At 35.1% G+C, this 15241-nt stretch overlaps 1 protein-coding gene across 3 annotated transcripts in view; it reads left to right on the top strand.

Annotated features, from left to right (window-relative positions):
- The window catches only part of U2SURP (U2 snRNP-associated SURP domain containing), a 46070-nt gene that overhangs the window by 15556 nt on the left and 15273 nt on the right, over positions 1 to 15241 (top strand). For 2 of the 3 annotated variants that reach the window (XM_014951764.1, XM_014951763.1), the window contains 13 exons: positions 1421 to 1515; positions 1597 to 1632; positions 1734 to 1816; positions 2302 to 2467; positions 3606 to 3817; positions 4765 to 4808; positions 7961 to 8065; positions 9256 to 9322; positions 9410 to 9573; positions 10686 to 10848; positions 11357 to 11436; positions 12510 to 12597; positions 13639 to 13761. In XM_014951764.1, the coding sequence (XP_014807250.1) occupies positions 1421 to 1515; positions 1597 to 1632; positions 1734 to 1816; positions 2302 to 2467; positions 3606 to 3817; positions 4765 to 4808; positions 7961 to 8065; positions 9256 to 9322; positions 9410 to 9573; positions 10686 to 10848; positions 11357 to 11436; positions 12510 to 12597; positions 13639 to 13761 (1426 nt within the window). The remainder of the gene's footprint in view (positions 1 to 1420; positions 1516 to 1596; positions 1633 to 1733; positions 1817 to 2301; positions 2468 to 3605; positions 3818 to 4764; positions 4809 to 7960; positions 8066 to 9255; positions 9323 to 9409; positions 9574 to 10685; positions 10849 to 11356; positions 11437 to 12509; positions 12598 to 13638; positions 13762 to 15241) is intronic. The other variant, XM_014951765.1, reaches the window with a different exon arrangement.

The following is a 15241-nucleotide window of genomic DNA, read 5'->3' as shown; positions in this document are numbered from 1 at the left end:
CAGCAAAGGGCCACAAAGATGATTAAGGGCCTGGAGCATCTCTCCTACAAGGAGAGGCTGAGGGACTTGGGTCGTTTTCGTCTTCCGAGGAGAAAGCTTAGAGGAGATCTAATTAATGTATACAAATACTTAAAGGGAGGGTGTCAGGAGGACAGGGCTGGTCTTTTCTCAGTGGTGCCCAGTGACAGGATGAGGAAATGGGCACAAACTTGAGTAGAAGAAGTTCCACCTAAACATGAGGAGGAACTTCTTTACTGTGAGAGTGGTAGAGCACTGGAACAGGCTGCCCAAAGAGGTGGTGGAATCTCCTTCTCTGGAGACATTCGAAACCCGCCTGGACAAGTTCCTGTGCAACGTGCTGTAGGTAGACCCGCTCCGGCAGGGGGTTTGGACTAGATGATCTCCAGAAGTCCCTTCCAGCCCCATATGATTCTATGAGTTTGTTCATATTGGTAGCAAACTGAAATATGTATCAGATTCAGGAAGAATAATAAATTTTGTTAGCGTCTCTAAAACTATATCCATAGGAATTGTAGTATGAGGCTGAGCTTTTGTATTAATACAGAAATAAGAGTTGTAATTGAAGTTTAGAGATGTACTTCTGCTTCCATAATTTTAAAACCAAACTGAATACTGCTTCAAAGAGCAGATTCTTTCACTTCTGAATGTGTAACGCAGCAGAAAGAGCGGCACATGTATTGAGTGTGAGTGCCCTGTATTTAGCCTGATGTTAGAGATGGAAAACAAAATAAGCTGTATGCATTAGAAAACATTAGGTACTGCATTATGAATCCATAAATGGCTCTTGTGAGTAGTGTCTGAACTTCACTGCTGTCTGTTCATTAGTTGATATAAATGAATTGAATTGACAGCCTTATATTCCTGGTACACAATATCTTCGTACAAGGATTTAAGGCCAAACTACAAAGAACCAAATAATTACTTGCGTGAGGACTATCCTCAGAGGTATAAAATGAGGGGAGGCCCTATATGTTTGGAAATGGTCATATGGGGGTGTCTGTCACCCTACAAGGTGACAGCCTGCATGAATAAGGCTTAGAAAAGATAGGAGTTGTGTGCATCTTGAAAAGTCATCTGAACAGTCAGTGATGTCTGGCAGTTGGATGTGGAATTCAAGTCACTTTTAAAGAGGATAATCCTTATTTCTGATTTTGTAAACTGCTTCACAAACCAAGTCAATTTTTTTGAGATTAAAGCACAGCATGAATGAGAAAACATGTAGTTGGATAAATTCTGTGTATTCGAGTTGATTAAACAGAATTTCAAACATGCTCGTAATTTGAAATTTTCACAAGCCCTTTGTTTAATATTAAAAATTCTCCTATTTCTAAAGTTAATTGAAAATTTTAGAACCTCAAAAAGCTATTAAGTTGTTACTTAAGTTAAACTTGTTTTGTAGAATACAAGAGGAGCGGGATGAAAGACATAAAACAAAAGGTAGATTGAGTCGTTTTGAACCACCCCAGTCAGATTCAGATGGCCAGCGTCGTTCAAGTAAGTAGATGTTATTTTTCAGGTTTGTTTGGGCTGCAAATTTTGTGGACTAAATTGTGTATCTATTTCTTATTTATTCAGTGGATGCTCCTTCAAGAAGAAACAGATCATCTGGTGGTAATATAGACTCTTTTCTCATTCAGTATAATGTTGCTACTTAAATGAATAGCAAGGATTATGACTTCTTTTTTTTTCTGTTTTTTCCTCCATTGTTTTAGTACTGGATGATTATGCACCAGGGTCACATGATGTTGGAGACCCAAGCACAACAAATTTGTATCTTGGAAACATTAATCCTCAAGTAAGTTTTGGGCCAAGGAGTGAAGTGCAACGTTGGCATGTTTGGGTCCAGCTAATTTTTTTTTTTTTTACTGGCAATTTCCTCCTTTTTTATTTTAAACCATATGCATATGTTTAAACTTATATACTTGGTAAAATTGGTTACTGCAGCGGCAGTATTCATTTAAAGAAATGCTCTGTGCATGATGCTGCAAAAGTTAAGGTTTCAACTATGAGTTACTAGATGCAAAAGTGCTTAGTTAAAATAACTTTTCCATGGATATCTCCATGCAAGGTGGAGCATATCTCAAAAATTTGAGTGTGCTCTGTTTAAAATGCAATTTTTAAAGTTGTTATTTTTGCAGTAGATTGCATTGGGGAGGTATCAATGAAGTGTGGTTTGTCAGGAAACTCAGAAAATTAAAATTTTGACATTTACACAATAATATGAACGAGTATCTTGGAAATATAGTAGCAAGATGCTAATTTTTACCTTTTTTCACGTAGATGAATGAAGAGATGCTATGTCAAGAATTTGGACGCTTTGGACCATTAGCAAGTGTTAAAATTATGTGGCCAAGGACAGATGAAGAAAGAGCAAGAGAAAGAAATTGTGGCTTTGTTGCCTTTATGAACAGGAGAGATGCTGAAAGAGCATTAAAGAATTTAAATGGTAAAGAGATTTCTCAGTTTGGAATTGTAATTATCTTTGTAGAAATATTGAGGAGTAACTGTAAATGTATCTTCAAGTTGTTTTATCAGACTAGTGATAGATGTGCTGTAACTCCAGTAGGTACCACACTGGAAGTGATTATAGTTTACACTGACTGTTTAGGGCAGTTGAATGTCATCAAACCATAGGGTGCACAGGGACTGGGAACACTGCTGGCTTCTGCTGGGATAAAGATGTAAAATAGACTGTTTCAGAGATTGTGAGCTGGAGGGAATGTTTGATAATCTCTCCTCTGTAAACAGACTATTTTAAGAAGTAATCTATTACTTACAGATGTTTACCAAAGATACTTTTTTTGTGAATAAATTTAACTACTGGACAGGATATAATCATTAATTAGTGATAAATATGTTCTATTCTTCTGAAATATGGCTGAATTCCTCATACTAAAGAGGTAACGGTACTACACCAGGCATGTAATTTTGCGTATGGACTATCTTGTCTATCTTTTAATAAAAAAAACCAAAACAAAGCAATTTACGTGATGATGAAGGCTATGTCCTTACAGTCCAGGAAGAGCCTGAAAATCAGAAATCAGCATCCTTGACAAAAAGAGTAGAAAATGAAAGGTTGCCCTTGCATAGCTTACTCAAAGTGGTCCTTTACTAGGACTGTTAGTAATAAGCTTACCGTATGTGGAAGGCCCAATTGTTTCTTACATTTGGTTTTGAATAACATAATTTGAAGTTTTTTTTATTATGGAGTAAACAGTTTGAAGAACTGAAGTGCAGAAACAGTACCATTTAAAAATTATTCTGTTCATTTTGAAGTGCTAAATATAAAAAGGTTTTATTTTTATATTTTTTCCCCAACAATTCAAGTAATTGTGTACTGTGGTCTCCTGAAAATGTACGTTGGGGGAAGATTAATAAAATATTTCCTGTAGTGGCTTTCATTTGCAGATGATGTAGTCTGATAGATTTCCTTATAATCAACAGTGTTTGCAAAAAGTAAACCAGGGTGGGCGAACATAAATGCTGCACTTGTGTGGAGAAATCTCAAGCAGTGAAGAACCAGTTTTTAACAGGATGATCTTTTTGGTTTTTTGTTTAGTTCTTGTTTGTTTTTACTTTTTCAGGGAAGATGATTATGTCGTTTGAAATGAAGCTAGGTTGGGGCAAAGCTGTACCTATCCCACCACATCCGATATACATTCCGCCTTCTATGATGGAGCATACCCTCCCGCCGCCTCCGTCAGGACTGCCTTTTAATGCCCAGCCTAGGGAGAGATTGAAGAATCCTAATGCTCCAATGTTACCACCACCAAAAAACAAGGAAGATTTTGAGAAGGTAACTTACAGTACCCTGGGCCATATCTCATTGTTAAATACTACATCTGTGACAGTATTTCAATGGCTTCATAGATTTGCATTGTTGAGGCTGACTTTGGCGGCCCTTAGTGTACAAACTCACTGGCTCCCTGCTGTAGCCCAAGGGAACCTGCTTAATTCCTGAAGCTCCGTTTCATGTCTGTGTTAGGGTACAGTATATTGGGTCTTGATTTGTTGTAGTGCTGCTTTAAATCTGGCTATCATTTTCCCCCTCCAGGCTCCCTGGATTTTTTTCTCCTACGTCCCCCCCTTTTGTTGGCTGCCAAATTGCAGTATCTAAATTGTTTTCTTTAGAGAAAATACTACATTTTAATTTGGGTAGCATTATTTTTACACTAGAGGAATTGATATATTTTGTGTAGAAGGTAATTAATCTGGACATTGAGTAAGTATTTTATGCTACTTTTGGAGTCAGTTTTCAAACTTTTTATTCCTGCAATATTAGCTGATTAAAAAGGGTAAGTATCTTGTAATCACAAACCAACTTAAATTACATTTGTAAGAATTCATTGATTTGTTTGAGTGACACTTAAATGTTAGGGCTGTTGTTTTGTAAGACTTGGGAATAAAGTAATACCAACATGATCCAAGTCAAATAGTTTAGAATCTTTTCATACATTTAAGAACTCCTTTCTTAATTATATTCAGCGTAGTACCTATTCAGTGCATCAATGTACATTCTATCAGGAATGTTCTGATACTTTGCAATTAGTGAACCTTTATGGTTCACTGACACAACCATTTGCATTTTGTGTAATTGCTTAGTTATAACTTCACAGCAGTGATTGCCTGCAAAACTTGTGATAGATGTGTAGTATTTTCATTGCATATGTATATTTTTGCTTGTTACTTGTTAACAATACTCACATATTCTATGTTTATTATCTGATGTGACTTCATATACAGACTCTGTCGCAAGCCATAGTCAAAGTGGTTATCCCAACAGAAAGGTACATGTTTTTCTTTATTATTACTGATCTAAATATAGAAAATTTCCCCTTCGGAATTTTAAAGAAAAATGGTGATGTTGAGGAAAAGGTAATGGCTTGACTGAGCAATGGTTCTTTCGTGACACTTGAGAGAAATGTGTGTGTTTTACAGTCTTATTATCCTTATTTTAGTAACTTTTTTTTTTAGTAAAGATAGGTTTAAATAATTATCTTTTGTGTAGAATTTAAGCACTACACTTAGTTGGAGGGTAATTTTGTAAGTGAACACCAGGGTGAAATAGCTTATCTTAGAGGCGCTATGCAAATCCTGACGTAAGCCTTGGAGTATTTCATAGCTAGGATGCAGCTGTCTCCAGTGTGGTGCTGTGGGGCTTTTTTTAATTCCTTTTTTTTTGTTTTACTCGTACAATTTGTGAACAGTTTAGTTAAAAATCAGATTTTATTTCCCCTTTTTTTTTTTTTTTTTAATGTGCAGCAGTTAATAATTTTGGTCACTGAAAAAAGTAGTTCTGTATTGCAAGGGTATTTTTACATTTTGGTCCCCATCAGTGCTCCTGCATTCACACTAGTCTAGGTGTGCTCTTGCTCAGTTAAGCTAAAACCTTTTCCCAAACACAGGAACACAACACTGTTTTAAAAGTAAATAAGCACAAAAGATTACCAAATTCTCTTTGACATTGGCCTTGGTGAGCAACACCAGCTGAACTGTCTGCGGCAGCGGGGGACCAGGAAAACATCATGGGATGGATTGGGAAAGTATACAGTTTTTGACCAGACATTGGTACGATCGGCTCCAATAAATGTGGTTTTATTATAACTGAAAAACTTTTTTTTGTTGGCCAACTTAAGCTAAATGACATTTTAAAATAATGCACTTAAAACTATCATCTTTTTTACTACACTGTTTTAATTGTCACAAAGTCCCTTTTTTCTTTTTTTTTTTTTTTTACATGTGTGTGTGGGGAAGAAAGTTATAATAGTATATTAACATATTTGCCATTAGATGCTCAAATGCACTAGTGTTTCTGATGAAATTTGAGGAAAGTACAATTTTGTTGGGTAGAGACATGAATAGTTTCGGTGACCAGGGCGGCTCTTGATTTGAGAAACATAATGAGTAGTAGAACAAGTGCTTGTAAAACTGTAGAGCTCTTACACAGTAATTAGTTTTCAGAGAAAATTATGTTTCCATTTTATTTACTGTAGCATTTTGAAATATTGTATGATAAGAAAAGATCATGATAGTTGAATTGTATTTGAAAATACTTCTAACTTTTTTTCCATGGTAACTTTCAACTGAGACTATTACGCAGTGCGTTGCATCATGCAGAAGGTTCAACTGACTTTGGTGGGATAATACATTTAATTATTCTTTTTTGTTTGAAAATTTTCAATAGTGGTTTGTAACATCTCTTCTTAGTGTTTACTAAACAGAAAACCTTGATCATACACAATCAGGTTTTTTTCTGAGAAATTAACTTTGAAGTAGTCATGTCTTATATACCAAAATGCATGTAACACCCACTTTCAGATACGGGATGTACTGAATCTTTTTTTGTACATCTGAAGTCTTTCCAAAGCAGATGTTCTTGTTCAAGCATAAGCTGCTCTTATGCATCTTTACTGTACTCAATGAAAAAAATTAGTTGAAAACGAATGGCATGGTTCTGTGGGAAGCCAGAAATGATCTCACTGAACTTGCCGTAGAATAAATGAATGGTGTAATAGCTCAGAGGCTTGAAAGCTAGTTATAATTTTTTTCCTACTGATGTTTTCAAATACAGTTCATATAACAAGGACAGTCTTGCTATTTAGACTTTCGGAACGCTACTTTAAATAAAATGGCTACAGAATTATTGAGACTATATCCTCTTTACAATGTTTCTGGGATTATAAAAAGCAGACAGGAAGATTGAGCTGTAGGTAGCTGTTCGGGGTTTTTGTGTAATATTTGAGGCAAATGGCTGGTATAAAATAGAATGTTTGCAGATGGCAGGAGCAGGTTTTTATCGCTGTTTTTAAGTTGAAATTTATTTTGATCTAGTGCATTATATCTGTGGCAGAACTTTGAATACTCATGGTAGAAAATAATCACTTAAAAAACTGCTAAAAGGAAATCTAAAGAGACACATGTTAAGAACCAATATCCATTTGTTATGTCTAAGAAAATTAAATTTAAAAATGTAAAAATCTGTATTTTTTTTGTTTGCATCACATTCAAAGGGCATGTGCTGTGAAGCTTTTGATATACGTAGGTAATCCAGATTTGAAAATTCAGGATCCTGTTTCAAAAAAAACCCAAAAGGTTGGAAACTGATCACTGTTCTTTATAGAGCTTATATAACTGTCTCAGGTTGGCATGTTTATAAGTGGCTCTGCATTTTCAGATGTAACTTGAAAAGTGTGCACTTCGCATCTGCTTCTTGCCTGTCTCAGGATGTAGTGCTGAATGAAATGAATACAGATTTTTATTTTTTTAATTGTTATTTGGTTCACTTGAGTGTATGAGGGAGGAAACATTAGATGGTATGACACAAAATAACGGACAGTTTTGTTCTATGTCAACAGTTGAAACTTGACCAAAAAGAGATTATCTAAATTTAATAAAGCCATTACCCTCTTTGGCATCAAGAAGGCTATTTGGTTTTTCTTTCATACTTGAATAGTTTGAAAGCTGAATGCAGTTTCTATTGAATATTTAAAAGTATGTGTGTTTACTTTTAAGCATAATATTGAGCCGCTTGTTCCTCTGTAGAGCGTTAGCTAACAGTTCGGTCTTAGTTCTAGACAATTTAGATGAGGGCTTAGGTTTTTGGTAGTTAATTGTACTTTGGTGTTCAGTTGCCCATTTTTATGCATAAGGACTATTAAGCTTCTGCTATGCAAGAGATGGTTGTAGGCTAAGCCGTGGAAATTCAGGCAAGAGGTCTCTTAAATTCTTACTCCACCGCTCCTAGGCATGTTTTTATTTTAGAATGCCCATGTCTATGATGCAAGGCTATAATATGTTCCATGTTACCTTATCTTCTATACAGTTTTCTTAACAATACAGCAAAATAATTTCCTGCACAGTTGTAGTATCTTAGGTGGAGTGTAGTTTTATATAGTGTTAGGTCTGAATCAATTTTTCTTTAACTGTGTTGTTGTTGTAGGAATTTACTCGCTTTGATACATCGAATGATAGAGTTTGTGGTACGGGAAGGGCCTATGTTTGAAGCCATGATCATGAACAGAGAAATCAACAATCCGATGTTCAGGTGCTTATTACTTTGCTTCAGTTTGAAATAGCACTAACTGTTTTCACTGTTGCTACTATTTTGCATTTCTGAAATACTAATAAGAGTTGGTTTTGCTATGTCTATCTTTATGTGCAGATTTAAATCTTAGAAATTGCACAAATGCTTATGCTATCTTTTTGTGAATAAGAATGCACTTTTATTCCACTTGTTACTAATGTGTACATATAAATAAATAAAATACTATATACATATTACAAAAAAATTGTATGCATATAAAAAATATATGATAAACAAAATTGCATTTAACACCTTTTTTTCTGAGGGATTCAAAGTTATTAGTGAAAACACTAGCATACATTTTTAAAAAAGAAAAAAAAAAACAAACCCCTAAACTAGACAGACTAACTCAATGTAAAGTCCAGTCTTCCTGGAGCCTAATTTCTAACCTTTAGTCAGAACTGTCAGTCTTTTTTCTTTGATGTCAGTGCAAATAGGATTAAACCTTAGCTGACATAGTGAAGTGGTCATGATATCCAGCTCAGGTGGTTAATGGAATAAAGAAGGATCCGTTTCCACATTTCTTGTGAAATGTAGTCTTTGATAAACTTTTTCTGGGAAATACTCAATGACCTTTTAAAAATGTTTTATTTGGAGTAAGGCTGAAGTGCTTCACTTTGTTTTTTATATATAAATTGAGAAAATATGCAGGTCAAAATATCTTGGCCATTAAAAATGGGGTTTTTTTGTTTTTTCCTCATTTTGTCAGAGTGTTCTGACAGACAGTTTACTGGGGGAAATCTTCCCAGTTATTTAATATTCAATCTGAGGAACCAAACTGTATAACTAGAGGTTCCTGCACTGCTTGTGCTGATGTTGCAGTTGCTCCCTTGGTGACTCTTTGCACTGCTGATTCTTCTGCTTTACCGTGGGGCTGCACAGTGGCCCTTTCTGACCCTGCTGGTTTTGCTTTTGATGTCTGAGAAGTGCTGGGCTCTGCAGGTCACATGTGTATGTGTGTGGAGTGGCTGCATTCATTCTGCACGGCTGTGCTGGAGGTGTATGTGGTTTTAGGTGTCTTGAGTTCACTCATTAGCTAAGGCGGGATTCTAAGCAGGGTTTTGTTATGTTTTTTTATTACTTCCTCTGAATTTGCTTCATTGAAATAATTTGTAATATATTTTCTGTATTTTCTTTGCTCTTTGGTTTAGGTTTTTATTTGAAAACCAGACTCCAGCCCATGTGTATTATAGATGGAAGCTTTATTCAATTCTTCAGGCAAGTAGAATTCTAGAGACAATTCGTAACTTTCAAGCACAAAGGAATGAAAGAACACCGAAATAAAAATATTTTTGTTTTTTGCAGGGAGATGCTCCAACCAAGTGGAGGACAGAAGATTTCCGTATGTTCAAAAATGGCTCATTTTGGAGGCCACCGCCGTTGAATCCATACTTGCATGGGATGTCAGAAGAGCAAGAAACGGAAGCATTTGTGGAGGAACCGAACAAGAAGGGTGCACTTAAAGAAGAGTATGAACTTGTATCAATTTATAGTGCTATTCTAACTGCTCATCTGCTTGGTTTTTTCCTGTTGTGTTTTTGTAGTTATAATACATCATCCCTAAAATGTTGTCATGCTTGTCATAACGTTACTTAGAAACTCTCTTAACCTCAGTGCTTTTCAGTTTAGTCTTCTTTTTCATACTTGTTGCTAAATATGTTCTGGATGTGGTTAACTTTGTCATCATTAACCAATGAGTCCTTTCAATGCAATTGTTACTAACTTTTTATTTGAAGAGTATTGAGGAGATGAGAGTTTTTCCTCATTTTCTAAAAGTTCCTGTCTGTTGTCTGGGGGCTTATATCACCTTTTTCAACATTGTTATGATCTCATGAACTAAATAGTTACTATAATCTTAAACTTACTGATGCTGTTCGTCAGAAATTAAAATTAGGAGCAGCAGTTAATAAGCAGGAAGAGACAGATCATCAGAGTTCTTTGCTGTGAATTTTAAGTGTGGTGGGGGTGGCTATGGTAGTGGAAATACGTACACGATTTTCTTAATTTTGCTATTATTGTTCAACTGTGTCCTTAGCATGTGGAATTTTTCCTTGTTTTATTCTTATCATATTTATGATACCAGTCATGGTTCTGGAGTTTTTAATACATAATTTATTTCTCATATCTTCTTTTTGAAACTATCTTCTTTTGACAGTGTTCTCTATATATGGAGGTCAGGAAAAACCTGAAATAATTGCTTGTTACTAGCTTTCTGAATCTAATGCTTCTTATTCTGCAGCAGAAATTACTCGCATGCTTTAGATGTATCCATTTTGATTTAGGCTTAAACTAAATCCAAAAAGATAATTACTTCAGTGGAGATACTGATCTGCTGCATTAGATATTTCTAAGTTATTTTTCCTTGATTTCTGTGCGTAGTGAAGACTTGAGTGGGAATTCTTTGCACTTTATTTATGAAATGTGGATACATATATTTGTGAGTTACTGAAAAAACTCAGGCAACGGAATATAAAAGTATCTAAAATTGCTTTTGTGCTAAAGAGGAAAAAATCAAAAACATCATTAAATAGAAATTCCCCAATTAAATAATTTTAAATTATTAAAATTCTTAATATTTCAGACAGAGGGACAAATTAGAGGAAATTCTACGTGGATTAACACCTCGGAAGAATGATATTGGTGATGCAATGGTTTTCTGTCTCAATAATGCGGAAGCTGCTGAAGAAATTGTAGACTGCATTACAGAGTCGTTGTCCATTCTGAAGACTCCTCTTCCTAAGAAGGTGTGGAGACTTTGTATAATCTTGTATTTTTGGGGAAGAGCTCACTTAACAGCACATGCATATAGTTTACAATTTCAAAAGTTCCAGATAGCATTGAGGTTTTATGTTAAAATGTGGGCTTGGATTTAAGTATGGGATTTTTTTCCTGTGGGGTTTTGTTACATATTTTTAGTCTTTCTGAACCCTTGTGGTAAATAATGTTCTGTCTTACTGTGAAGTTAAAAACAGCAGAATAGTCTGTTCAAACAAGGAAATAAAAGTTGCAGTGCTGTCATCTCTCCTTTGTAATACTATTTAATATCATGTTACGTAGCTGGTACCCTGTACCATAACAGGGGGCTAATTGTCTCTTGGCATGTTTATTAACAATATGGCTTTGTCACGCTTAGTTCTAATTTGATACTTATCGATAGTTTAGACTATTTTGCATTCTATCTGGAAAAATGCATGTATTTTCAGGATAATCTAAACTCTTGCGTTACCTTAATTCGAAATTTTTTTATTGTAGATTGCAAGATTATATCTGGTGTCGGATGTGTTATACAACTCTTCTGCTAAAGTTGCCAATGCTTCCTACTATAGAAAATTGTAAGTATAGTATTTTAGGTGATTGGTGATTAAAAAGAAGAATAACCTTGTATTTGGTTTTATACATCTCTGGATACATGTGGTTGTAGAGAAATTCAAACTTTTCTATGAGGATGCTATTGAATCACTGATGATATTTATATCTCTTTGTATGAAAAAGTATAAGATGTGGAGTGTTAGTGCATAGGATTGCTTTGCAATGCAGAAAGAAGTATATATGGCCTGTGCAAGGGACCACTTGCATGCAGCTTCACAGGGGTGAAAATATCTCATGTGCCTCTTTACAGAAAGAAAAACTGTAGGTAATATTCAAGATATAGTGTAGCAAAGAATCGATGAAGAGAGGTCAATTTTTGAAATTTTGAATATAATTTTTTTTTTAAATTATAAAGTGTTTTTTAATTCTCCATCAAGTTTGAAGAATTTATAAGGGGATTATGTACTTCTGTTTCTAAGGTGCTGAGCAGAATTTAGGAAAAATGTGCAAGAAAGAGTACCTGTGTCCTATTTAGATATTTTGTTGTGCCTACTTCCTAGAATCTTTCCAATATTACAGTAGCATGATGGGGAATATTCAGTGTGTTGCAAAACTCTAGCAATTGCAAATCATGTTCCTTGTTGCAGTGTGTATTTGCTGTACTGGCTTTTTTTTTTTGCACGTTGAGAGAAGCTCAAGGGAAGCTAGGCAGCTGTCACTCTGCTTTCATCGAGTGCCTCATTGAGTAAATTAGAATAGAAACATAACTAAGATTTTTTTAAAATTACAAATTTAATTTTGAGACAACCCTTTTGTTGTATGTGAGGTTGTAAAACTCCTTTTATCGTCCTCCAGTCCTTCCAGGCTGTATAAAGAGACTGCAGCAGATGTGAAAATCTCCCTTCACAGTTCTGTTGTTGTCCAAGGTGATTTAATATATAGTAATTATATTTGCTTTATAGTTCAGTTCATGGCTACTATAGGGATCATAACCTTGTGCTTTTGAGTCCTGTGTCCCAGGTATTTTCATGAATTATGTATGTCCAGAAAACATATTACAAAGTTTGACTAAAGAAATGTATATGTTTAATTCTAGTTTTGAAACAAAATTATGTCAGATATTCTCTGATCTCAATGCTACTTACCGTACAATACAAGGCCATTTACAGTCTGAAAATTTCAAGGTATGTATTTCATTGTTATTTACATGACATAGAAGCCAAATAAATAGATGTTCCTGCACAAAAGGTTTCGTACTATGATAGGTGGTTTAAACCTCAAGCTTCCTGATTAAGATTTTTAAAAAAAAAAAAAAGAAAAAGAAAAGTTTCCTCTCTTGCAAAGATAGTCTTGAAATTAAGGAAAAAAATTAGCACCTAAGAGCTGAAGAGTACTGGTAGATGTGCAGTTGAGAGGATATCTATCTAGTCCTTGAATTGCAAACAAGGCCTTCTAGCTTTTTGATTGTTTTTGGACTACCTATATTTCAGTTTAAAAAATAAATTTGAGCTGCTCAGTGCAGAAGGAAACCTGGCTTTTCCTTCTCCTCTTTTAAAGATGTCTTTACAGTTCTTTTTTTCTTTTTTCTTTTTAATCAAGCTTTTAATATGAAGCTTACAGTATAGTTAGCTTTTCTGTACTAAGGTCTTTATCCTCGTTCTACCTGCTCTGCTCCCATTTGCTCTAGATTGAGAATAAGTTTTGGTTGTCTGCTAATTTAATAATGTTTTTAAATTATGTGATAAAGTCAGGCAGCAGGTTTTTTTTTTAATATCTACATCTCCAGCTACATTTAATGTGTCTGAGCTGAAGCGCATCACTTCTATAAAAAAATGAAAGTAGGAATGTAATTTCAGTTGAATAATAGGAATAAGCTAGTGTTATTTTTTTATTTTATTTTACAAAGGGAAAAATATTTTCTATTTAGTGGAGCACCTGCTTGGAACATCTGAGCAGATGGGATAGAAACTGGGAACAACTGAAGGAAGTTAAACAGGAATGTAAAGGAAGAATGAAACCCAAGTGAAATTTTTAAAGAAGTAGTTCCGATACACGTATTTCTGTAAAATTACTAGTCATGCCCAACATGGTATCACTGCAACATACTCCCGTATGGACCTACTGAGTAGTAGCTGTCTACAGTAGTAGTTCTCTGTGGCATATTTCCGGTCACTTAAAGTTTCTTAATACGAGTTTATTAGCATTTTTTTTCCTATTCCTTCTAGCAACGGGTAATGACATGCTTCCGAGCATGGGAAGATTGGGCAATTTATCCAGAACCATTTCTGATCAAACTGCAGAATATTTTCTTGGGGCTTGTAAATATCATGGAAGATAAAGAAACGGAGGTAAGTGACCTTGGCAGTGGTGCTAGCAGATGGTGAGGGAAAAAGTGAAAATATAAAATTGGGCTGGCAAGGATTAAGTTGATATCTCTGTTGGGGTGAATAAACCTCCCCCCCGCTCCAAATCCTGGTTCTTAAATACAGGTGTTAAAGATATTTTCAGATGCAAATACTGTTTAGTCTGTTCATGCATTTGTTGCTTGCAGATTAGATGCTGTGGTGGAATTACATTGTGAAACCATTTCAGAACAAAGATTAGTTCAGAATGGCAGATATTTCCTTTGTACTGGAAATACTCTATAATATCTGTATATGAATTTTGTGTTAGAATTTCAGCCATGAGTTTTAAATTTTGAGAGTTCTAAATAGCTTGGCATCTCGCTGCCTTTTGTGTAGGTAGCTTTCTTTTGTTTGAGTTTCTCACTTGAATGCAAGAGAGCTACTTGAGCTTTCTTCGTTTGAGAGGAAGGTTGTGATAGATCATTTACACTGGTGATACCCCGATATTTGCTGTGTTGTATTAGAGCGGTAAGTTTCTGAATTTCTAGTTATGTTACAACACTTTTTTTTTTTTTAATAGAGGTTATTTTAAACAGGACACGTAGTGAGTTTTAGTTATTACATAGTGACATGTGTAAATTATTCAATATTTTGAAGATCTATGCTTAAGATTTCTAGAATACCATTAAGACTGAATGTGTACAGATCTGTTTAGAGTTACATGTAAATATTATTTACTAGAATTAAGACAGTGGACCCTAATAAATGGATGTATGTTTAGGATAAGTTCATTTTGTAACTCTGTGGAAAGTTGCCTTTCAGAACAGCGGGTGGGAGACCTATGGTATGATAGGAAGGGTTAGCTCATTTCCCTTAGCAGCAGAGCAGGGTGAACATGCACGTGTAAAAGACAGTGCCTGTATATAACAAGTTAGAATATGTAGATGTATTTATCATTTATGTGTGTTCCTTAAATTTGTGTTCATGTGTTCATAGAACAATAGAATGGTTTGGGTTGGAAGGGACCTTGCAGATCATTGAGTTCTAACCCTCCTGCTGTGAGCAGGGACACCTCCCACTAGGTGGGTTTACTGAAAGCCCCACCCAGCCTGGCCTTGGGATGTGTTCTTGCTAAACAGTTGATTTTTGACAGCTGCTCAGGTTATTGGTTCTTAGGGAATCTTTCATATGTAGTAAATACAATTTATCTGACTGACTGTAATTGGCTCATTTCAAGCAAAACCTCAGCATAGTAGCTCTTCCTTGGAATAAAGGTATTGCAAAGCTTCTGGTACATTACTGACAAATTCCAAGTTCTTGCTTATGATTTTGTGTAGGAGGACATTGTATTTTTCCTTTGCGATAAGCAACTGTATTGCGTTGCAAAAATTGTTAAAGTTGAGTTTTTTGGATTTTGTGTTTCTAAAGCTCCTCTTCTACAAAATAAATGTGTCAATAATTGGAGAAGTAAAGAAAAGCAATG

The sequence above is a fragment of the Calidris pugnax genome, unplaced genomic scaffold (assembly GCF_001431845.1).
Source record: "Calidris pugnax isolate Ruff unplaced genomic scaffold, ASM143184v1 scaffold197, whole genome shotgun sequence".
Taxonomy (NCBI): Eukaryota; Metazoa; Chordata; class Aves; order Charadriiformes; family Scolopacidae; genus Calidris; species Calidris pugnax.
Note: the sequence above shows the minus strand (reverse complement) of the source record. Positions and strands in the feature narration are given on the sequence as shown.